Below are 25,383 nucleotides of genomic sequence, written 5' to 3'. Positions count from 1 at the left end.
GGGCAAAAATCTTGACAACATTTGTGTTTGTTCTTATTATTTCCGGTCAGGTAGGTGAAATATTAGGCTAATACCTTCTTTAATAATGCTCATGCATATATTTACCACCTATTAACTTTAGTTTGTCAAAATGTTGCACCCTTTCTTGCTTGTTGCACTCCTTCTCTATATGATTTAGCCGCTTACGCATGTTTTTTTCGTGGTTTAGACAGCATAAATTAGCAGAACAACATATTCAGTAGTACATTAACCATGCAATCCATGCTGTTGTTTACATCCGAGTATCGCCAATATAGCCGCGCATCCGGGTAGCCAAGACGTGACATAAGTGTAAACCCTCTATATTTGGTATAACTAGTATTTTTTCCCACTTATTTTGTGTATTCGCAAAGTGTCAACATCTAAAAATCTTCAACAAATTGTACTTTGGAAAATTGACCACACGCGATTAAAAAACTGAACGACGCACGGTGTTAAATACAACGTATTTTAAATTATTTTAAGTACCTTGTTTGGGGAAAAGTATTTCCCATCCACCAGTTAATCATATTCAAGTCTTCTAACCTGTGCGTTTTTCACGGTTGTGGCAACCACGGTGCGAGGCGACGTCGTGCTTACGTCATTTTAAAGCGCCAACGAACACACACGAAGACAACAATACCGAAACAAGAAGCTTGTTTTTGAGCACTCCTAATGTAAAATGTGTGAAACATCTTTCTCGTTGGGTCTCCAAGAGCGCATGCAGCGTTTGCAGGAGCTCACGGACTTCACAGAGAGCTGCCAAACTGAACTTAAGGGTTTGTTTGAGGCGCTGGGATGGAGTGAGGAAATAGATTCACATGCAGTTCAGGTAGAGAAACAACCGCCGAACACGTAAAACTATAATGAAAATGGCTTATTTAGCAGTGAATGATTTAGTGTATTGCTATAAATTCATAAAGAGGCAATATAAAGTCTTCTTCAAATTGTAGGAGAATCTTTGAGGGTTTTTGTTTTGTTTACAGTGTTCTATACCACTTTATTGTATTGCTAATTGTACACGAGTTAAATTTTCTTTTTGTTTTGTTTTATCAGAATCATTATATTCACTAACAACACGTAAACTCACCTCTCTTTGAATCTAAATACTTCATATAAATTAAAAGGTACAGCCTAAATACAGGGCTCTCAAGTTTGGAAAAAGTTTGGAGTGAGATTACTATTAGGGGAGGAGCTTCTCAAATATTTGCAGCATTGGCCCCTCTACGCCACGCAGTTCTCTCAAGTTTTTGATAGAAATTCAATTTTATCTATTGTTCAAGATTGACCAGCACAAAATAGAATTTATCACAACTGGTAAATCTAATAAAAGTCAAATTCATACAAAATTAAAAAAAATGTTTTATATATTTAAAAAATATAAATGTATCAAAAATAAAAAGAAAGTTGACCCCAAACGAGCCAAATTAACAGCAGTGCTCAATGTACATACTGTACACATACAGTAGGATTGCAGAACCTGCCCTGAACATGTAGCCTATGTCTAGCTCTGTGTGTGTGTGTGTGTGTGTGTGTGTGTGTGTGTGTGTGTGTGTGTGTGTGTGTGTGTGTGTGTGTGTGTGAGAGAGAGAGAGAAGGCCTACACATTTCCACTTATGAATGGCATTTTGTATTGCAAGTGTTTTTTGCACATTTTGATGCCTTGATGACAATGGTAGGGGCTCGAACTTAACTACACTAACTAGTAGTTGAATTATGTAATTTAATAACAAAATAAAATCTGTTACAGTTACTGAGAAACAATGTACAGTTGAAGTACAGTTGCTTAAGAAAATGTTAACGATCCACACACACAGATTTGATTTCCAAAATTGCATTGGCTGGTCTAAAATATGAGACACCAGTGTTTCAGGAGTTTAGAACACAGAACAGGATACATGCTTATTTGATAACTGAATTTTAGAAAAGTAATCAAATGTAATCAGTTACATTACTTTTAAAGCACTTAAAATAGTTATGCTACTTATTACATTTTAAATAGGGTAACTTGTTTTCTGTACCCCATTATCCAAAATAACCTTCCCAACAGTGTTGGTACATTTGTATTTTTGAAATATATAAAACAATTTATTTTATAAATTTGTTTGTCTTTTATCAGATTTACCCAGGGTGTAATTTGTGAAAAAAAGCTGAGGGGGGATTGCTTTTGAAAACTTTTTTCTCTCCACATAGGCGGAGGTTGAACCAACTCCAGTAAAGCTATAGCCTAACTAAGTAACCTAATGTTAGTGTAATCTGTTAACAATGCACATTATATACTGTTTTTTTTAGGCAAGTACCAGATAATGAGTGCCATGTCATGAAATGTTTTAATACGACGAAAACTGTCTAACGTGATAGCAATTTAATAAAAACATTGTAAGTTAGGCCTATTAATTGTAATGATTTCATTTCAAACAACGAATAAATTATATAGAGAAAGGAGCAAAGAACACAGTATCAACAAAGCTTTTTGAAACTCCGAATCAGTAAAACACTGCGTCGCAAAATGATTTCAAAGCGCTCCAGTCGGATCGCGAATCATTCGATTCAGAACGGGACTTCAGAGCGTCTATCACGAATCATTTGATTTAGATCGGAACTTAGGAGCGGGTTCGCGGGATGTTCTTATCACCACTGGGGATAAAAAAGATTCAGCAGAGGCAGGGATGCATAGACCAGAGTGGGAGAAATAGAGCGGGACAAGTTGTCCCTTTCTCAGCGTGAGAAATAGCGTGTGGCGTGAGAGCGTGTGAACTGGTTGAAATGCGTGTGTCTCACGGTGAATGCGTGAGACTTGAGAGCCCTGTTTTAAATAAGATATTTAGCATCTCTTATACATCTCTTCTGCTTTGAAAGTTTGACATCCCTATATTATCTTCTGATTTGACAGATGGAAGTGTGTCCATACGATCCAAACCACACAGTCCCACGGGACAGGATGGAGAAACACAAGGCCTCCTGTCAGCTCAGTAAGATGGGATACTCCAAAGAGGAACAGGTAAATAAGGAACCACCTAAATGCCAGTGACATCTTAATTTTAATCTCATATTGGGCAATATAAACATGAAATATAAAATTAGATTTATTTTTTCCCCCTGCTGTTCGTTTCCAGGATGAAATGTTTGATCCGTCAGTGTGCTATGAGAAAGCTAACATTCCTTCCATCACCTTGGGTGAGTTTTTTGACTTGGTCAAAGACCTTTTCTAGAACCTCTTGTAGTAAGGTTTCTGTGACAATAAAATGTAGGGTTTTTAAGAGCTTAGTGATGTGCAATTTTGTAATGGTAACTTTTATCACTTACAGACAGAGATACATTTCATCAAGTGATTCTGCAGACCCGGGAAAATGCCCCTCATGTGAGATCTGCAGGACTTCACACACAAAGTAAGTTTAAAGATTCTTTCTCTGGACAGTGATTAGGTCATTTCATCATTTTTCAGGTTAACAAGCAATATGGCACATTTTAAATGGTGTGTGCCCAAATGTGTATTTCAATGATATCCTTGTCTTTATTTAATTTATACAGATGTTTCAACATTTATGTGTTCTTTGTTTTTTTCCAGTAACAGGGGTGAGTATTAAAGGAAGTCTGGTCTAGACAAATTTCCACTCATACTTGCTGTATCCTTTGGCTCAATATCCTTTTAAAGGCTTGGTCCTAAATATTGTTTGATATAAGATTTTTCATAATAGACATAAGAAAAATATCCAAAGAAATAAAATACAGAAACCTCAAGGTCAATTTGTCCGGTTACTTGTTGGGAGTGTCTTTCTCTCTCACCAGTTCTGCACTGCATTTACTTTTTGCAGAGCGTTCAGTTAATATTTGGAAACACATTTTTCAAATAAACACTTTTTGATAATTTTTAGTTCCAATATGTTTTTTTTAATCTAACCTTTTTTTACTAATACTATTTGTGGTTTTGTGTAAAATCTGTTTTTATTTTGTAGGTGACACATCTACAGATCTCCCTGACGTACCTCAGAATCATAAGCGGGCATTATGTGACCTCACTGTGGCAGACCGATTGGCCATTCATGATCATGTGATACAAGAAGTCAGTCAGCAGAGTGCCAAAAGAGAATCCAACAATGAGGATCTTTATGTAGATCTTGTTGCAAAGCTTAAAAAAGGTACTTGAATTACACTCTCAGACAAATGCTAGCTCTGATCATTGATAATGGATTAACATGAAGGGAACTATTTGTTTCTGGGCTTGATTTTCAAGGGCATTTTTTACAATATGATTTTGATTTATTTATTTTAAATGCTTCGAATGTAATCCAGTTATGACAGCTACCTATAAAAATGACATTCACAGCAAATACGTACTGTAATGATATCTAACAGAGTAATCTTGGGACTGGGAAACATTATAAATACTTTGTGGAGCTTCATAAGACCCATTCAGTCCTGAGGCAGAGCTGCACCATGGGCTGACTGAGCCCTGACATGGAGCTGCATCACAAGGCCCAACTGCGGCTAATTCACATATAACCGAAACTCATGTATGCCTCCACTTTCAAGGACTTTGGTACCCAAGTCCATCCATCTTCTCATATTTTGGGCCTCATATACATATAATGTTGTTATACTAAGTACCAATTAATTCATAGTACCTGACTGCTATAAGTAAAGAATGATGTGCTGTTGGAAATCCTTTCTTTAGAAGAGCAACAGAGTGGGCCAAAGTCTCATCTGGAGGTCTTAGCTGAGATGAGGGACTACAGGAGGCGCAGACAGTCTTACAGAGCCAAAAACGTTCACATCACCAAGAAGTCTTACACTGAGGTCTGTGATAATCTTATCTACTTACCCACAAAACTATTTCTAAACAATTTATGTCTCATATATTTATGTCTTATGTCACTACGTTTGTTCTTTCTGTTTGTTGCCTGCGTTTTACATTTGAATTGTCATAGAGCCATAGAGAATATTCTGCATAATTGTATTAATTTTCCTACCATTTCCAGGTAATTCGGGAGGTGATTGATATCCACTCTGGAGAACTAGGCAGGATTTGGCAGGAAGCGAAGGATGAGGAGTTCAAAGCATCACAGCAGTCATCTCACAGGTCACATGTCTGATTTCAGTGCAGTGAATGTCTTTCCTTCCTGACAGAAACAGCAAAGAGTGACTGATATTGATTTTATGTTGGTTTTTGGTTGCAGAGGGGCATCTGAGAAAGGGCGCTCCGCATCCGTTGAATCACGTGAGTCTCGTGTCAGCTCCCGAGACGAGCATGGGCACAAACGGCACCGCAAACACAGCCGTAGTCGCAGTCGAAGTCGCAAGCACAGTAGGGAGAGGAAAAACAAGAGCAGGAGGTAATGCCATGAAACAGATTTCAAATCAATGCCTGTTCACACTAACACTGACCTACAGTCAAAAATTTTTGAACAATAAGATTTTTTATGTTTCTTTTTTTTTTAAAGAAGTCTCTTCTGCTCACCCAGCCTGCATTTATTTGATCCAAAGCACAGCAAAAACAGAAAAATTTTGAAATATTTTTACTATTTAAAATAACTGTTTTCTATTTGAATATATTTTAAAATGTGATTTATTCCTGTGATTTTAAAGCTGAATTTTTAGCATTAAGTATAAAATATTTTATACATTTAACCTACCCTGATTTCATAAGTCCACTGTTCTTTTTAAATTATCTTGTGTATGTTTTTTACCCCCAAAATTTGGTGTGAACAGTCTTTTATTCTGTTAATAACATTATAATTTATTTTGCTATTTTACACTTAAATCACTGACTGCACTTATTTTACTGCCAAGATAATATTTGATGGTTGAACTGTGATAGACTGACTATTTTGTTCTCTCCTTTTGTTTTGTCCTTAGAGATTCACACTCTCCAGATGTGGAGAGACATCACAAGAAAAAGAAGAAGAAAAACAAGTCTTAAAGTCGAAGTCTTGAAGCATAATTTAACAAATCATGAATTAACATGTTTGGATTTCATTTTTTTTTTTTTTTTTTTTTTTGGATAGTACAGTAAAATTGCTATAATAAAATGTTTGTTTTATAAATATTTGTTTATGTGCTTTTATTGCATTATAACATGCCATGATAGATTTTCATTAACTTTACTGCTCAAAAGTTTGGGACTGATATATATATATATATATATGTATGTATGTATGTATGTATGTATGTATGTATTTTTACTATTTTGAAAGAAGAGACTGTATTTTGAAAGAAGAATACAGTAAAAACAGAAGTGTTGTAAAATATTGTTACAGTTTAAAGTAACTGTTGTTTATTTTTTTAATGTAATTTATTTCTGTGATGGCAAAGATGCATTTTCATCAGCCATTATTCTAGTCTTCAGTTGAAACAGTTGTGCTACTTAAAATTTTTGTGGTAACCGTGATAGTTTAGTAAATTTGCACACATTATTTTTTTTCTTCTTTTAGTTCCAGAATAAAAATTTCCTGGTAATTTACTGACCCCCACATCATCCAAGATGTTCATGTCTTTCTTCAGTTAAAATGAAATTAAGGTTTTTGAGGAAAACATTCCAGTAAGTTCTCCATATAGTGGACTTAAAAGGGAGCCAACGAGTTGAAGGTCCAAATTGCAGTTTCAATGCAGCTTTAAAGGGCTCTACATGATCCCAGCCAAGGAATAAGTGTCTTATCTAGCGAAATGATTGGTCATTTCCTAAGTAAAAAATAATTCTGCAATGTGCATTAGAGGGTGACACGGGAGTGGATTTTCAAACCTCTCCCGTCCCAATCCCACAAAAAATCTATCAGTTATAGTAAAAATTCAGTACAGATCACAGTATGCCCACATCAGTTGTATTAAAATCCAAAATGTAGGGGGGGTTTTTTATTATTGAACTGAAAATCTATGCAACACACATGTTTGTTATTTGAATTGGTTCATTTGAAAGTAGACATTTCACTCTCTATAGATATATGTTTCATGTCTCTAAAGCAAGTATACACAGAGTTTCAAAGTGACGCGCTCAAGTTCACAATGACAGACGACAGAAAGCACGTCCTGTTTGCTTTAATTAGTTTACAAAAGCGCAACGTTTCCTTGTTTTTCTAAGTGCACACAAATAAACGTAGAGTCTTTACAGATTCGAAAGATGCCTATTACTCTTATCTGTATGACCAAAAATGACGGTATTTTAAGAGCAAGTGACCGCACCGGCACCTGTGTTTTGCAATAGCGTGCTACAATTCAGCTTCCACACTCACACAGACACTTCAATAGCGCACATTTTTCTAGGTTAACATGAGATTGAGCGGCCAATGTAAAGTTGCTACTACATGCATAGGGCGGAAGTTTCTCCTCCAACTTCAAAATCGTCTGACATCGTTGTTTTACATTTTTGGTAAAGGGTGTTTGGCTTTTGCACACTTGGTTGGTACTTCCACATACATGGTACATACAGTGTTTAGCTGTTCACTGGATATGTCCAACCCTGGTTTCTTACTAAGAGAGAGGAGAACCACCTAAAATGGATTTTGAAAAATCTGTTACATCAATGGAACATTCTTCCAAGGAGGTCAAAAGGTCATTAAAGATCACAAAGTCATAACTTGCAATTCAGGTTTTTCTTTAGCCTTTACTTACTGTAGTAGTGAACTACACATTCTACAGAACAACTGAATATGACAAATTATCATTCTTTAAAATATTGTTTTGAGTAAAGAATAGTGACATATCTGATAGGAATATTATTTCACATTGCCTTTATTCTTCATTACTCTCAGTTCAGTGGAAGAGTGTGTTTGTTTGGTCTTTGAAGGCTCAGGTATTTCTCACCCAGTTGAGGAGAGGTGGGAGCCTGGGAGATTCTGGTGAGGGACCAGGAGGTTTGTTCATCTGCCTCAGCACAGGGGGACCAGCACTGCATGCAAGCAGGGAGAATGCTTTGAGGACCACTGCAGACCCTCATTGAAAGAGTGCTGCCTGCGTTCTCACAGACCCCCTGACTGCAACGATCCAAGGACTCAGAGCTCTGTGTTCGAGCAGTGCCTGGAAACCTGAGGAGGAGGCTGCTGGCCATGGGAGCCTTCACGGTGAAGGTAAGATGCAGGATTGGTAACCAGAATCTAAGCAGAATTCAGGGAATTATATTTGTTTCATGTATGCAAAGCTTTCAACAGTCATGTACATTGTTATAAGATTCAAGTGGGTTGCTTCCAAGGGTGGTCTTACTACAAATTATGTTTTCAAATAATGAACTGTTGAACAGTTTGTTATAATCTTACTTTCAGGCATGGCATGCTTATTATTTTTTATGTAAGACTGTCAAATAGTACCAAGAGCATAGTAAAGACATTACCAGCCACAGAAATAGTTTGACATGTTTTTATAAGACTTTCACAGAATTTATAGTTTGTTTTATATTACTTAATGTGTGCTGTCAACGACTATTGTATGTTGGATACTTGGCCTATAAGAGCCTCATAAAACACGTTACATAAATACACTTTTTTTTTGATTGTGTTTATGTAATTGCTTTATTAAGCACTTGTAAAAAATCTCACATGTGGGCCAGATTTTAGTACAATAATAATTTACAACAGCCTCTAAAGGCCAGTTCCAGATTTAAAGCTGGCGGAGATGATGGAAACGTGTGTATCACTCATGCTGCACCTCAGTGTCCCAGAGGACCCGTGGGTTGGTGAGGAACACAATGCAATGCAATAGCTGTATAAGCTATTAGTTCCATTCCTCAGACTGCCAAATTGTGGAGAATTTAAAGAAATTTGACTGATTTAAAAGTTGTAAGATATGGCTTTCTTTGTGTTTCCTTGGTCTTTATTTATCTATCTACACTACCAGTCAAACATTTTTGAACAGTAAGGATTTTTTTTTATGTTTTTAAAGTCTCTTCTGCTCACCAAGCCTGCAGTTATATAATCCAAAGTACATAAAAACACTACAATTGTGAAATATTTTTACAATTTAAAACAACTGTTTTCTATTTGAATATACTTAGAAACGTAATTTATTCCTGTGATCAAAGCTAAATTTTTAACATCATTACTCCAGTCTTCAGTTTCACATGATCCTTCAGAAATCATTCTAATATGCCGAATTGCTGTTTAAGAAACATTTTGTATTATTAACATTATCATCAATATTTGACAGTTGAGTACATTTTTTCAGGATTCTTTGATGAATATCAGAATACTTTTATTTAGCAAGGATTTTTATTTAAAAGTGATGATAAAGACATTTATAATGTTACAAAAACGATTTCTATTTCAGATCTTCTGAACTTTCTATTCATTAAGGAAACCTGAAAAAATTCTACTCAGCTGTTTTCAGCATAATAATAATAAATGTTTTGATCAGCAAATCAGAATATTACAATGATTTCTGAAGGATCATGTGACTGGAGTAATGATGCTAAAAATGCTTTAAAATTACATGAATAAAGCACATTTTAAAATACATTCAAACAAAAAACTGTTACTTCAAATATTTTTTTAAAAAAATCCACATTTTCCTGTTTTTGCTGTACTTTGGATCAAATAAATGCAGGCTTGAAAACTAAACTAAATCTTGATTTACTGAAAGTTCAAAAGAACAGCATTTTTAACTTTTTTTGTAATATTATAAATGTATTTACTGTCACTTTTGGTCAATTAAATATGTCATTGCTGAATAAAATTAAATAAATAAATAAATACATTTCTTAATCACATTAGATATCTGCAATTTTGTATTTGTTGGAAAGGTCAAAGGTCACGTGCTGTGTAAATTGTACTGTATGAGCAACATGCAGTACTGCTGTCTCACAGAGCGTGGGAGATTTTTTACTGTATTACAGTGAAAAGAAAACTGGCTTTCAACAGTCTAGTCTGGAATGTGAGAGCAGCCTGAGAACTGTAATGCAGTGCTGCCTTCAGATGACCTGATTGAACACACTCTTAAACCATCAATGCTGCATTTACATATATGTTCTTGGCCTGCTATTTTACCAAACAAATTAAATTTAATATAAACTGCACAAAGACACTGTATAAACGTCAGTTATTAACACATGTAGCTGACAGTTGAACAGCCTTTGAAAATTAACCATGGTTTTACTACAAATAAAAAAACATGGTAACCACAAACTAACCAATGTTTTGTACGCTAACCATAGTTCAACTATGGTATTTGTAGTAAAACTCTGGTTATACAAATAGTAGTCAATATGCCAAAAAAAAAAACACTTTTACTATAACAAAACCATGGTTAATTAACTATAATTTGTAAGGGTGAGAATACAAAACCCATTAGTAAAACAGATACTGACAGATATAACGTTATGATACAGTTCTAGATAGCAGTTTAATGCCTGTACTTCTGTGGTATTCTTGTGAGGTGATTTTCTAGGGATTCTTGGAGGGGTATATAACTGAAGCTTGGAGATCTCCAAATGGGGGAGGGAACTCCAAAACAGGGTGGGCGCTCCAAAATAGGACGTGGCTTCCTCCCTTTGACAGACAGGCACATGACACGCATGCGCAATTGCCCCCCCCAATCCACTTCAGCGCAAACTCCGCCCCACAGCTAATTCTAAAGATTTTATTGGTTGTGTCAATCGCAGTGTTGATTACCTACACTATGCTACACAAATGCTAACCCCTAAACCTACCCCACACCTTACCCTAACCTTAACCAGTGAACGGCGGGATTGGCGCTGAATAGTGTGGCAGATAAACAGTTAATAATATTATAAGATATGAGATCGTCGGGCTGTTTTGTAACTCCCCAACTGGACCTCACCGGGAAATTGGACCTTTTTAGTTACATTCAGCATCACTACCCACTCCTACCCTGCGAATTTCAAGAACCGGGATGCCCCCGTTGCTTAAAACAAAGCTCGTGGGTGATTCCCGTTTATATCATTAACCACTGGCCACAAGCTTTGGGGCTCTGCTCTCACTGAGCATATTTATTTATATAGCATAGTTTATTTTATTTGAGAACAACTACAAAGTTTAGTTTTGAAATGTAAGTCAATAAAAATAGGCTGAAGCCAGAGCCAATGGGGAAAGTCTTTGCGTGACGAGACGCCGCCCCATTTTGGAGGTTCTGCCCACTTTTGGAGTTCCCGCCCCATTTTGGAGGTTCTGCCCACTTTTGGAGTTCCCACCCCATTTTGGAGAACTCTGGTCTGCAGTTTTATATACTTGGATTCTTGTGCAAACGCTTCTCAGCAATGTGCTGCTGTGTTTAGTATCGACCACTAGAGGGATCTATATGCAGCAACATCCTTTTAGCTTTTACTAAAATGTTACCAGTTCCTGTTCATGTTTATTACGGGGCAGTGTTTCCCACACATAGACGAATCTGTGGCGGTGCGCCACAGATTAAATTCCGACCACCACAGATTCAACACCGACCAAAAAAAAAAAAAATAAAAAAAATCAATACCGACCGACACATATTGCGTTTCGTTATTCTTTTGTACGCTATTTAAAACACGCAGCGAATTCGTTCAACTGCATTTCCTTTCCCTGCTCTCTCTTCATCTCTCTGTTACTCACGCGTCTCTCCCTCACACACACACACGCACACAGCCCCTCCCCTCCGTGCACACCACGTCTGTCTGGATCATCTGTGGAGAGAAGACGGCTGGCGAAAGTTTGGTATCTCGTGAACACTTTTAACACACAATCACAGATTAAAAAGTGCTATAAAATATCTTATATTCTGAATACAATAGTTTCAGTGTGTTGATGTTACTGTAAGTCCCGACCCTTAGCAAACGCGATTGCGCCTTATTTAGAAAGTTAACTAGTCGCAAGTTTGTGGTAAAATGTAGGCTAGCCTAGTTGGGTTGTCGAGGTCAAAACACTATATGTAGCAGCTGTAAATCAATAGGGCTTTAGAATCTTTTTTTAGAAAGCCCCGCAAAATAAGGTGCCCTAACAAAAGTTGCAGACTGTGCAGCAAGTAGGCTGTTGTATATGGTGTTAAATTAATGTAATAAAGTTCCGTGTAACCAATTATTAACCGTTTATTTAACCTTTAGGAATTAGGAAATCCCTTTAGGGGATCCAAACGTATCCATCCAATCGTTCTTTTAATCTCCCCCATCGGACAAACATCGAACACCTTTTCCCCCCCACCCCCATCTGACCGCCACACATTGCCTTCAAATGGGAAACACTGCGGGGTCATGTAATATATTTTTTCAAAAATGTATCATTATGTAAAAAAAATCTATTATTTCTCCCATAGTAAAAAAAAAGTCAATTTTGGTTTCATTGTATCCAACTGAAAAAATCTAGGCAAGGTTGATAAATTGGTCTTGATTTATGTAGATCATTTAAAGTTTTATTTATTCATTTATTTTTATGTCAGCTAGAACATTCCATGACATCTTTAGTGACGTTTGAGCAAAGTGATCACATGAGGAAGTGTGAAACAGGAAGAGGGTTAATTTGAGCACAGACTGAGAGACAGAGAAAAAAAAAAAACAGTTCAGCTTCAGTTAGTTCATATTTATTTTGTTCCAGCAAAAGAACAAATACACAAGGTACTTACGTTTTTTTTTTTTTTTTAAATCAACTTTATATTAAAACTTATAACAAAAGTGAAGGGAAAAACACAAAAACACTTGTTAATAAGGTGATAATGGCAAGGAAAACCCCAGTTAAAAAATTACTTTCTGAAAAACCCAAATCATAAAGGGGAGCCCCCTTTGCACTAGTCAGTAAAATAACAAAAAAGACAGCCAATCACTGAATCTTTATCTCTCATAACGTTTATGAATCCATTTGCAACACTGCGTTTGAGTCTTTCTAAACATCACCTGACAGATGTAGAGTATGCAGCATTAAAATTTTACTGTAATAAGTTTCTCTGAATGTGTTTGATGGTGTTTATGTTTGTGCTGATGTCAGGTATGGGCTGTGTCACTCAGCTCTGTGTTCCTGCTGTGTGTCCTGCCCTCTCAGGCCCAGCATGATTATTCTGGTTTACAATCAGGTGAGACTATCACGTGACCAACATGTTTACATTTGTTAGATATGTATAAATAGCAATAATTTTTTAAAATGGCATTAATTAGCCTTTCTCCCCCCCTCTCTTTTAAAATCACAGGAGAACACATGTATGAAGGCTCCTTAGTCGATCGATATGATGAACAATCTGGATACACTCACAGCGGTAACTCAAATGTTTCTGTTACTAGTACTACTACAACCCCAATACTTTAATATTCACTTTTCAAATATTTTTCTATAAGTTGAACATTACCTGCTGGTGTTGAAATAAAGTGGAAATTAAAAAGAAAAAATAATAATATAAAAAAATAGTGCTGTCAAGCGATTAATTGTGATTAATCACATCAAAAATAAAGTTTTTGTTTACATAATATATTTGTGTATATTTTTATTATATATATATATATATATATATATATATATATAGAAATAAACACACATACAGTTTATATTTTGAAAATATTTCCATGTATATATTTATATTATTTTAATTGATATTTATATATACATATTTTTAATATGTACTGTGTATTCATATATGTAAACAAATGTAAACATATGTAAACAAAAACGTTTTACATGTGATTAATCACAACCGTTTGACAGAACAATTTTACATGTAAACAAATTTAAAAATTAAATTTAAACAAATTTAATTTAAACAAAACAACAACAACAACAACAAAAACATTTTAGAATTTGACAAATTGTGAATGAAGTACATAATTTTTAGCACTAAATTTATGCTTAAAGCTGCATTAAGTAGCTTTTTTGGTTGAAAAATTATCCAAAATCAATTACTGAGCAATTACATAACAAATCAGTGTTCAAAACTTCTTACTTCAGCCCGATTTACAAGGGTAAGCTTATAGTAATATTTTAGAATTTGAGCAATTTGAGTAAAACGGTAAAACGGTTTGCACGACAAACCAGTGTGTTCAAATTTAGGATAAAAAATAAGAACAAATTCTGTGCAAATTACATAAACCAAAAAGAATGTTGGGTGGGTAGATTCAGTCAATCAAAGAAAAATACACAAAAACAAAAAACTTTTTTTGTGTGTGTGTGCACAGTCACTTTTTTATTTGTGCACTTTTTTTGTTGTCACCTCTAGGTAAATCTTCATGAATAAATTATTCAAATTAAAATTCAAATTAAAGGATCTTGAACTTTGCATTTAGTTTTTTTGTACTTTTCTTCAAATTTAAGATAATACATTAAAATAATATGGTAAGACACACCAATTTGTAGTATCAAGCAGCAAAACGAGCTGTTTTGTACAGCTAAAAATAACTGGAAGCTGATGAGATCATATGCCATACCAAATCTTCTTACAGCATCTTAAATAATTCAGCTTTTCATTTTAGAACGAGTTCTAAAGAACATTAAATTTTTTGTCTCCATGACATTCTAATGGTATGACAATTATTGAAATCTACAGATTACACTAAATACACGTAGTCACGCAATTCTGATGTTAATGTTAACCAATTATGAACAAAGTATAACAGTAATAATAATTTGCACGGTTTGACCTGACCTGAGCTAACTTTGCGATCGTTAGATTTGTAGACTGGTAGCGTGATTTGTAAAATCGTTCTTCAGTTAGTCAGAACAAAACTGACAGACATTTTACTTACCTGCTCATATGGCATTTTCGGCTGAAACAAAAAGTTATTTTGGACAAAATAGATGTAGTATTTGTAATTCCGAAGTAAATATATTCACACTGGTTCGTTGTCTCACTGACAGCCCACACATATACCGTACACCCCTCAAAACATTAGATTGATCCACGCTGAGAAGCCGTGCTGACGTATAACCCACGTAAAGAAGATAATTCCGCAAGTAACTGCAATTGCAGGGTTCAAACAGAGATGGCGACAAAGAGGCAAAACTCACGTAATGCAGTTTTATAATACTAAAAATATGCTTCTATTTATACAATTTAATTCAAAAGTAAAATAAAATATCATTGATGTTATTGATTTGTTGATCATTTTGATTTTAGACTTGAATAAGACATTTCCTTAAAAGATTCACACATTTATACACATACATTTTTCTTTTATTTTATCTACTCTTAGAACACTGAACAATGTTATATTATATTATATTATATTATATTATATTATATTATATTATATTATATTATATTATATTATATTATATTATATTATCATTTTCCCGAAGGTTTGTTCTTATATCTTTTAGACTATTAGTCATCATGTGTTTTAATATAAGTATATCCAGTCAGGATCAATGGGCATCTCAGTGTTTTTTTTAATCTGCTTCCTCAGTTGAGTATCCTGCAGAGTCCAAACGCGGCAGTGAAGATGAACACTCAGCATCTGGCTTTGACCCCTATGCGCCTGCGGCCACAGTGGTCACCATGATCACTGAGGAAACTTACCCATATGCCACAGCCGTGGAGTCTTTTGATTACGCCAAAGAGGATAAAACCTTGATAACGCAGGTCCCTTATGGAGGGGGCGCTGAACTGGGAGTGGAGGGACCCACCGAATGTGATTGTGAAGCAGGAGAGCCCGGATTTGGAGGCTTTGCTGGACCCAAGGTTAATTATTGTTATGCATACCGTGTCTTTAAATTTTAAGTTTGCTTGCTTTTAAAGTTTGATGCATTCTTTAATTTTATTATTGCATTGCATTTTTATGTTTGCTCATAGGGTTCTAAGGGTCTTCAAGGCAAACAGGGGTTTCCTGGGGTTCAAGGAAGGGAGGTAAGACCAAACATTGTGTTTTAATGTTCATGGTGTTTAATAGCCAATGCAAAAAGTTCACAAGATCAAACTGTCTGTTATATTAGGGTTACAAAGGAACCAAAGGAGTGAGAGGAAGAGGAGGAGACACTGGCCCTGAGGTGAGTGACAGGAAACACTTGTTAAACTTAAGCATCCTGTTCAGACTATAAAGACTTTATTTGTTCACCTTATAAACCTCACTTGCCTTCTGTTCAGGGTGACTCTGGGCTTGATGGAGAAGATGGTGCATCTGGTTTCTCTGGTGCAATTGTGAGCCAAGATTTTGGAAAACTTTTACCTTAGCTATTGTGTTTAATTTCTGGAAATGCTTCTATTACTAATTTTCTTCCTCTTCTTCATAGGGCCTTCCCGGGTTACCAGGGGATCCTGGTGAAACTGGCCAACTTGGATTAAAGGTATTAGTCTCACTGAAAAAAAAAAAAAAAAAAAAAAAAAACTCAAGTTATGAGTGGAAAATTATGAATCTTGGTTGTAGTAGCAGAGCTATTTGGTGTTATTTTATGTTCATTGCAATTTAATGTTACTTTATGGCTTGCATTCAAAATTGTGATCGAAACTGAATTTATGTGTCATGCAGGGTGACGTCGGAATAGAAGGTCCGCGTGGAGGAATGGGTCTCCCTGGAAAAACTGTAAGCAAAATAGCATCTTCAGTAACACATATCACCACCAGCATTTCCTTTACACATTACTTGAATGTTTTTCATTCCTATTTCAGTCATGAAAGTAGATCACATACAGTAGCTGGGAAGTTCTAGATTCCATTTGATAATTCAAAGCAGCATTTGTGTGTTCATGCTAATTCCTCTAGTTATCATAATAGATGACAAAATTTCTGATTTGTCTACCAAATGAATCTGACGTAATATTTTTCCAACTGACTGCAGGGTTCTATTGGTCCAAAAGGTAAATCTGGAAAAGCAGGCAGTAAAGGTATTAAGGTAAGATGTTTTACTCTACAAATGTTTACAAATATTATGTGGTGTTTTTGCTGAAATGTAATGACAAGAATGTGACCAGAAGGTTGCTGGTTTAAGGCCAGTCAAGAGGTCCTCATACCCAGTGTTTACTTACTTATTTAGATACTGACTTCAGCTACCAATAAGAGTGTAGATGTTAACCCAGTGTTTGCCTCCAAGGGGGGCTGTCCCTTCAGTACGCCTCTCTTAGATGACTATTAAGTTAGCACTTATTTTTATATGACATTCTCAGGGGAAAAAATAGATCTAAAATATCTGCATCTTAATGTCAAATGCTTCCCCATTCTGATTAAGTGTGAGTGTCACGAGTTTCATTTCCCATTGGCATGTGTCGGGGAGTTTTTCAGTTTGTTTTGTTTGTCTGTATTTTCTTTTCATCTTTTATCACTGGTCATTAATATATCATCTGTGGAAGTATATGTGGGTAGTGGGTGGTTGATATGACCTTTCAAATGGAGACAGCAGTGACCTTTCATACATGTGCTTATAGACTTTCTAAATATGTATATTCAATGGAAAAATCCATCTTAATTGTCAGCTTCTCATGTAACTGATACCTTTCCAGTTGAGTCTTGATTTGTCCAGACTTGTCTTGAAACGTTGAATTGAAAAAAAATTCTGAAAAATCTCTCCATGTTTTATCAGGGTTCTGTTGGCAAAACAGGAAAACAAGGTCCTGAGGGACGACAGGGACAAAAGGTTGCCCCCAATACTTACAGGCATATATAATTATTAGTTTGTCAGACTTTTTACATCTGTTGCTGACTAAACCTTCATTTTCTCTTTACATAATCAGGGCCAGACAGGAGCACCTGGATTCTCAGGGGACCATGGAGAGCAGGGCAACTTGGTGATAAAATTACTTAGAAACTTTCTCTTTCTATTTCTCATTCTCATATTGTACAAGCAGGAAAATCCCTGTAGTTTTCTCATTAAGACACCATACTTATTGTGCTATCAGGGTTATGCAGGAGTTCCAGGAGACCGTGGGGTGTCGGGACCAAAGGTCTGTTCTCATAAAATCACTTATCGTGGTTATCAGTAAATAAAATTGAAAGAGTGGATCCCCTCTACTCATCATGTTCCACAAACACATAATATTTTGCATAATTCCATCTAAAAGCTTTGCCATGAACTAGCGGTTGGTGACTAATTGGTGACCTAAGTTTTGTTAGGCAAATTCATCTTTCCGTTTGCTATCATCTTCAGGGTGCTAAAGGAACAGGTGGCTTGCCAGGAAGTGATGGGGAGCCAGGGGAGGATGTGAGTAGCATGTTTCAATGCATATGTCATTATTTACCTATTATATATGTTATTATTTATAAAATACCTGAAGTACTGTCTTTCTGGAGGAAAAAAAAAAACGTTTTATATATTGTCCAGGGTCCTCTGGGTGTTCCAGGAGTTGAGGGGGTGCCTGGGCCCTTTGGACCTAAGGTAGGCAAAAACAACAGAATGTCTTAAAAAACCTCTTTTGTGCAGAACTACTTCCTTCTGCCACGGATTCAAATCACAGCATTCATTTTTCAGCTCAATATCAAATTCACAATAAAACATCAGTTTGAATGTCCACTGAGGAAAATGATATCTTTGTCGCACTATCCTTTCATTTGTTAAGGGTGATTTCCAAGGACAAGGTGTTGCTGAAAGTAAAAATTACTTATTGTTTTTACAAGCCTGTTTTAGTCACTTTCAGTATAAAAGTCTTTACTGCTGACTCACTCGTAAAAACGGTCTTCTCGCTATGTAATGGCGGAACAATGTAACGTCAATCACCATCACAAACACACAGTTTTCCAATACTAAATACTATTATTAAATACTACTGTTATTTATATAAAATATCATTTATGAATAATAACATATAATAAACAACAACAGCCATCATTATTGTATTACAGGCAACTGGCCAAGGTAGAGCTGCTCTCAGTGGGTTTTATTAAAGTTAGGATAGCCCCAGACTTGTCTTAAATCCCAAATAGTAAGAATTATTTAATTAATTCATTGGGTTATTTCAAATAAATTGTTATATTTAAGCATTACAACACTATAAGCTACATTTAATACATAGGAGGACTATTAATAGGGAGGTGGGCAAGTTTTCTGAAGTGACAGCAATGGTAACACTTTAGAATACAGATCCGTCATTAGTGAATAACTACACAGGAACAAATGACTAATGCACTATTAACATTCTAGTAACTATTACTGACTAATAAGAAACTCTGATTAAATAATCAGTAAGTAATAGTGCTCAGTTGAACATGGTAGTTCACTATTAGCAAATCAGTAACTACTATTTTTTTCATACCTCCCGGAGAACTACTAAGAACTACTATATACATGCTCATAATTAATGTAAATAATACAAAATGTATAATTAATTCTAAAGTGAAGATCATAGTAACCCACTAGTAATGACTTAGGTATTACCAAATATTTCAGAAGGAATTACTAATTATTTGGATCCATATTCTAAAGTGAAAATCATGATAACTCCTTAGTAATGAATAATGTCATTAAAAATATTGAGGTTTTTGTAAGGTTCTGGATAGTCATACTTCTGATGGCTTTGATAACACGTGAGTCATTACTAGTGGGTTACCATGATCTTCACTTTAGAATAAGGATCCAAATAATTAGTAATTCCTTCTGAAGTATGTAGTAACACTTGAGTCATTACTATATAAAACCATACATATACCTCAATAGCTTACAATGATTTCATTCATTACTAGAGTGTTATCGTGATCTTCACTTTAGATTACGGATCCAAAAAATGAGTAATTCCATCTGAAGTATTTGGTATTACCTGAGTCATTACTAGTGGGTTACCATGATCTTTACTTCAGAATTAATTATACATTTTCCATCATTTACATTAATTATGAACCTGTGGATAGTAGTTCTTAGTAGTTCTTTGGGAGATAGTACTTAATGAACTACTACTTTCAACTGAGCACTATTACTTACTGATTCGTTAATCAGAATTTCTTGTTAATCAGTAGTAGTTACTAGAATGTTAATAGTGCATTAGCCATTTGTTCCTGTGTAGTTATTCACTATCTGTATCTAAAGTGTTACCACAGCAATGACTGATAATGTAAACAATCAGTCATGATTAGCGCTGACTGCAAAACTCAGTAGCAACTCTACAAAAATTAATCAGGTAGTTTTATTTGAAAGTTTTTTATATTTAGCCTATTAATACGACAGTCTTTGGCAGTATTCAGCGCATATAAATGTGCAGGACATGTTTACTGTAGCAGCACGAACACACATACCGTAAAACATGGCGCATTATAAAACGTGAAGCCGAGCGCCAGTTAAGCTGGTCACGACGAAAATAGTGTGTGCCCTTATTATGATTATTAGGGTAACCTAATCTGCAAGAAGCGCAAAAAGACGAGAGTTTATCAGTGCGTCTTGCCGTCGTCAGCCATGGGTTCACTAAAATAAAGACTGTCATTTTCTTCTTAAGAAAAAAATGTGAATGTTCTTAAGAATTTACTTCGTGGAGTTTATCTTAAGAAATTTCTTAACTTATTTCTTAAGATGTTCATGAATCCAGCCCTTCCATATATATAATTCAGTGTTTTACTTACAATTTCTTGGTAACGTTTTGTGAATTTCCTATCAATTTCCAAGTAAAAAACTGTTTCAAGCAAGCAAAATTTGCAAAAGTTTTTTCATTTCCCTCTTCCTCTTTTCGGCAGGGTTTGAAAGGTGATCGTGGTTTGAGGGGGCGACCTGGAAGAGTAGGATCTGTGGTAAGCTAGGGATTTGGCTCTTTAAGGGGATATTATACTTCCCTATTATGTGCGTGACACACTTGTGATACCGTGTGAAGCCAGACATGGTTGATCTGTTGACTGTCATTTGACTTCTTTTCTAGATCAAAACAAAGTTGTGGCAAAGGCACCACATTATTTGTTATAAGCTGGAAATCACCAAATGTTCTGGTTGTGTTATGTTAATATTATTCCAGAGGGGAATGTCCCTAAACGTTGGGAATTTACCAGACAGTACGCCACACCCAAAACTGAAAGTGAAACTACAGCTTCTATTTATAACAGTTTCACTAATCTATTTCCTGAAACAGCAGTGTAGGTCTGTTTACTTCTTAGATTATCTGTATTTTCCCTAAATTTTTCTCCCTGAGGGAAATGAGACTGGACTATACTATGCATACCATAGTATAAACATAGCATAAACAAGTAGTTTAGACTAAACTATCAAAAGTAATATTAAAGATTGCTCATTATATGAGACACACTGTAAACATTAATACTGTATGTTTTGCAATATCAGGAACATCCATTTTTCTTCCTGTTAAAAAGAGCAACAGGGTTGAGAATTTAAATGACTTTATGAGGTTGTATTTATTTATTTCTTCTTCATAGGGCCCACAAGGAGACAGTGGGGATGCAGGAGTTCCAGGGAAACCTGGACCAAAAGGCTTGCCTGGGCCAACAGTATGCAACTGAATTCAGTTTCGGAACGATGATTCAATTAATAATGAATCAAATGCTTATTTTCACTGTTTGTTGATTTTGAAGTCTAATTGATGACACAATTAAAAACACACTTAGAATTATTACTTTTAAAGCCCAAAATGATCATCAAATGTTCTGCTCTACAGGGTGCCAAAGGGGAAGCAGGACCAGATGGTGAAAAGGTGTCAGATATCAATATAATTAACATTTGTATAGACATTACATAAAATAATGCCATCACCATTAAAATGTTTTGAATTATTTGTATGAATTGATTTCTCTCAGGGCACAGTAGGACGTAAAGGGGGGAAGGGTGCTAAAGGAGACAAGGTACGGCTGTAGAATCTGAACTAGTCATCAGAGTTTCTCTTCCTCTTTCCATTACACAAGTCAGTTTTTATTTTAACCACAATTTTGTCATCATTTCACTTCACAGGGAGATGCTGGATCTCGTGGTGACAAAGGACAGGTTAGTTTCACTGTTGAGGTTTAACAACATTTGATGTCAGAGCCGTGACACAGTGGTAGGTCACGAGCTCATGACGTACAAAAACGCAGGTTTGAATCTGGTCTGTTTCCTCATCTCATCTTCATTCGCTTCATTACTTCAGTCTTGCGTCACATGATCCTTCAGAAATTATTGTAACATGCTGATTTGGTGCTCAAGAAACATTTTATTATTATTGTCTATGGTGAAAAAAGTTGTGCTGCTTAATATGTTTGTGGAAACTGTAATGAATTTTTCACTTCTGTCACTTTTTATAAATGTAATGTAGTAAAAAGTACAAAAGTAAGTAAATACATACATATATAAAGTGCACCTAGTTTTCATTTTGTAACTGTTCATTACTTTAAGTAACTGGAATTTTTCTTATGCGGTGTAGCGTGGGGTGAAAGGTCGTTTCGGTCGTGATGGTATTCCTGGTCCAATTGGACCTCCAGGTCTTCCAGGTCCCAGAGGTGACATAGGCCCTATAGGAGATCAGGGTGTAAAAGGACAGAGTGGGCTGAAAGGAGAGCCAGGTGAAGCTGTGCGTATCATGATGATTATTATGTGCAAGAAATGCATTTGGAGTATATGGAAGTGTTTTAGGCCTGAAATATTGATTTCTGTCATCTAATATATATTTGTACAACAGGGTCCAGGACTGACGGATGAGCAGATATTGCAGCTGTGTCAAAGTGTGGTCACTGCTCAGATCTCTCAGTATGCTGCATCTATACGTGCCAAATGCGTACAGGGCTGTCCGATCAACAATCGTACCCTTATCGGACCCCCAGGAGTCACAGGACCCCCTGGAGGTCCAGGAAAACCTGTAAGCTGATATATGAAATTGACACAAAACTGGCATATAAAAACACTTGAAAAAATAACACACTGTATTTCATTCAGGGTAAAGCAGGAAAGGCAGGTGCTAAAGGAGAAAGAGGCCCTCAAGGAATGAAAGGACTAGAGGGCCAGAAAGGAGCTACTGGGGACAGAGGTACTGCACTGACATCACTATTAAAATGTTTTAAAGGGATAGTTCATCCAAAAATAAAAATTGTTTCTTTAAAGAAGTCCACTTCCAGAACAAAAATGTACAGATAATGTACTCACCCCCTTGTCATCCAAGATATTCATGTCTTTCTTTCTTCAGTCATAAATAAATTATGTTTTTAAAACAAAACATTTCAGCATTTTTCTCCATATAGTGACCTTTTGTGGTGCCCCGAGTTTGAACTTCCAAAATGCAGTTTAAATGCAGCTTCAAACGATCCAAAAAATGTTGTAAATGCTCCCAGCCGAGGAAGAAGGGTCTTATCTAGCGAAACGATCTGTTATTTTCATAAAAATAATACAATTTGTATACTTTTTAATGTCAAATGCTCGTCTTGTCTTACTCTGCCTGAACTCTTCCGGTTCAAGACAGTTAGGGTATGTTGAAAAACTCCCATCTCATGTTCTGCCTCAACTTAAAAATCATCCTATATTGTTGTTTTGATCTTCTTTGCGTGTTCACTTTGCAAAGACTGGGTCGGTACTTCTGCAGAGATGTAGGATCATTTTGAAATGATTTTTGAAGTTGAGGGAGAAAATATGATTGGAGTTATTCCAGAATACAAAGAGCTCAGGCAGAGCTAGACAATACGAGCGTTTGTGATTAAAAAGTATTTAAACTGTTTTTTGTTTTGTTTTTTTAAAAGAAAATAACCGATTGTTTCACTAGATAAGACCCTTCTTCCTCGGCTGGGATTGTTTTCATTTGTACTTAAACTGCATTTTTGCTTTGTATGGATAAAAAATATTATTTTTGTCCATACACTGTAAAAAAAACAATTTGCTGAGTCAACTTAAAATAATTTGTAACCTGGCTGCCTTAAAATTTTAAGTTCAGTCAACTTATTCAACTTGAAATGTTAAGTTGAGTTGAATCAACTTAAAATTTTAAGACAGCTGGGTTACCCATCTGTTAAGTTTAGCAAACACAAATATCTAAGTTGTTACTTAACATTTCAAGTTGACTAAACTTATTTTAGTTGACTGAACTTAAAATTTTAACAAATGATTTTAAGCTGACTCAACAAATTGTGTTTTTTATTTTTTACAGTGTAGGACCTGAAACTGTTCCACCCAAAATTTAAAATTTAGTCATCCTTTTTCTTCCCCTGATGTCATTCCAAAACTGCATGACTGTCTTTCTTCTGTGAAACATAGAAAAAATATATTTTGAAGCATATGTAGTTAACCAAACAGTTTCGGATGCCATTGACTTCCACAGTATGAACAACAAATATAATGAGACCCGAAACTGTTTGGTTACCAACATTTATCAAAATATCTTCTTTTGTATTCCATGGAAGAAATTCATACCGGTTTGAAATTACATTATTTCTGGATGGACCTTCCCTCTTAAAAAAGAAAAACAAAGGGTTTATGCATACAAATGAGCTCTCTGTGTTTATCTAAAGGTGCTAAAGGTCAAAAGGGTCAGAGAGGTGATCCTGGAAAAGGTCTTCCAGGACATGATGGTCACCAAGGCCTCAGAGGTGGGATATTTTTCTGTCTGCTATTTCAATAACTGTGCATTAGATGTTAACTCTGGTTTATTTCTCCAAACAGGACTGGCAGGTCATCCAGCAGAACCAAAAGATGGAATCGATGGGCCGCGAGGACCCCGTGGGTTTCCGGGCCCCGTGGGTCAGCCTGGCATTATCGGCGATGGAGGAATACCTGGCGTGTGCGAGGCACGAGACTGCAGCATTCATGCGCCTGTAGTGCGCAAAGAGATGGGATTGGTTAAAGGCCCTCTCAGCCAGGCCTGACAACAGGGATGAATTGGAGTGACCCGGGACAGGAGATAATCTCCAGCAGTGACCTGTCGGATGAAGGACATCACATACAGACAGACTGGAGCCCAGAAATGTCCAAAGTGAAATCCAAAAATGAAACTATACAAATTGAAACTACCAGCACTTTCGGTTTCATTCATCATCAGTGTTTTGGTTTCATTATGAATATAGTACAGACATGTAAATAATTTTGTAAAGCATCTTAAATATACATCTACTGTGTCCTGAAATATCATGCTTTATTTTCTTGATTCATCAAGCTCAATTAAAGATAATTTTTTGTAAACTTGTTAAACTGTGTTTGATTGCGTGACATGAATATAGTGTAACCACAAAACTGAATGATCATTGTTTAGTTTATCATATTATCATACCTTTTTTAATAACGGCAAAAATATATTATGAAGGACAAACTTAATTTGCCAATGACCGAAATAGTTTATTCATGCAAATAAACATAATAATTCATGCTATGCAAAAAAAAAAAAAAAAAAAAAAAAAACTGTTTAAAAAACAAATTGAAGGCTTTGTTAGTATTTATTTATACATCCCTGAGAACATCTCATTAAAAGTGTCACAAAATTATAATTTGCAAATGTGGTTAGACCAGCATTATGAATTTCTTCCAACTATTATTAAACATTATTTAAAAAAAATACATAAAAACTGTACAACATTTTATACAAATAATACTTTCATTTGAACAGTACTTGAAAGGTTCAGATGCAAAACCAGCTAAAAGCCATCTCGGTCAAAAATGAGATAATGATACTGAGTGAATGCTCC

The 25,383-nt window shown here is 35.6% G+C and overlaps 2 protein-coding genes across 2 annotated transcripts; both read left to right on the top strand.

The window, feature by feature from the left end:
- Positions 1–627: 627 nt before the first annotated feature.
- snrnp48 (small nuclear ribonucleoprotein 48 (U11/U12)) lies at positions 628–6,229 on the top strand. The gene is made up of 9 exons (XM_051130349.1): positions 628–850; positions 2,912–3,019; positions 3,135–3,195; positions 3,327–3,407; positions 3,975–4,157; positions 4,694–4,815; positions 4,998–5,098; positions 5,196–5,351; positions 5,875–6,229. Exons 1-9 carry the CDS (start codon positions 701–703, stop codon positions 5,936–5,938), a joined length of 1,026 nt encoding a protein of 341 aa, XP_050986306.1. The 5' UTR covers positions 628–700; the 3' UTR covers positions 5,939–6,229.
- Positions 6,230–7,940: 1,711 nt separating this feature from the next.
- Positions 7,941–24,858, top strand: zgc:113232 (uncharacterized protein LOC541546 homolog). Its single transcript, XM_051130346.1, has 25 exons — positions 7,941–8,078; positions 12,906–12,990; positions 13,105–13,170; positions 15,308–15,582; positions 15,694–15,747; positions 15,834–15,887; positions 15,985–16,038; positions 16,131–16,184; positions 16,367–16,420; positions 16,676–16,729; positions 17,414–17,467; positions 17,565–17,618; positions 17,730–17,774; positions 17,978–18,031; positions 18,152–18,205; positions 20,485–20,538; positions 21,172–21,243; positions 21,411–21,446; positions 21,550–21,594; positions 21,701–21,733; positions 22,149–22,295; positions 22,404–22,580; positions 22,658–22,748; positions 24,217–24,294; positions 24,368–24,858. Exons 1-25 carry the CDS (start codon positions 8,058–8,060, stop codon positions 24,568–24,570), a joined length of 1,968 nt encoding a protein of 655 aa, XP_050986303.1. The 5' UTR covers positions 7,941–8,057; the 3' UTR covers positions 24,571–24,858.
- The last annotated feature ends 525 nt before the right edge of the window (positions 24,859–25,383 follow it).

This window comes from Labeo rohita, chromosome 16 (assembly GCF_022985175.1).
Source record: "Labeo rohita strain BAU-BD-2019 chromosome 16, IGBB_LRoh.1.0, whole genome shotgun sequence".
Taxonomy (NCBI): domain Eukaryota; kingdom Metazoa; phylum Chordata; class Actinopteri; order Cypriniformes; family Cyprinidae; genus Labeo; species Labeo rohita.
The sequence above is the reverse complement of the archived record's forward strand: the minus strand, read 5'-3'. Positions and strand labels throughout refer to the sequence as shown.

Bases quoted from the DNA above. Each gene is read 5' to 3' on its own strand.
- snrnp48 (XM_051130349.1), top strand. From the start codon at position 701: ATGTGTGAAACATCTTTCTCGTTGGGTCTCCAAGAGCGCATGCAGCGT. The intron at 3,196-3,326 runs GTGAGTTTTTTG...TATCACTTACAG, and splicing joins CATTCCTTCCATCACCTTGG to ACAGAGATACATTTCATCAA. The intron at 5,352-5,874 runs GTAATGCCATGA...TTTTGTCCTTAG, and splicing joins AGGAAAAACAAGAGCAGGAG to AGATTCACACTCTCCAGATG.
- zgc:113232 (XM_051130346.1), top strand. From the start codon at position 8,058: ATGGGAGCCTTCACGGTGAAG. The intron at 21,447-21,549 runs GTGTCAGATATC...GATTTCTCTCAG, and splicing joins CAGGACCAGATGGTGAAAAG to GGCACAGTAGGACGTAAAGG. The intron at 22,749-24,216 runs GTACTGCACTGA...GTTTATCTAAAG, and splicing joins AGGAGCTACTGGGGACAGAG to GTGCTAAAGGTCAAAAGGGT.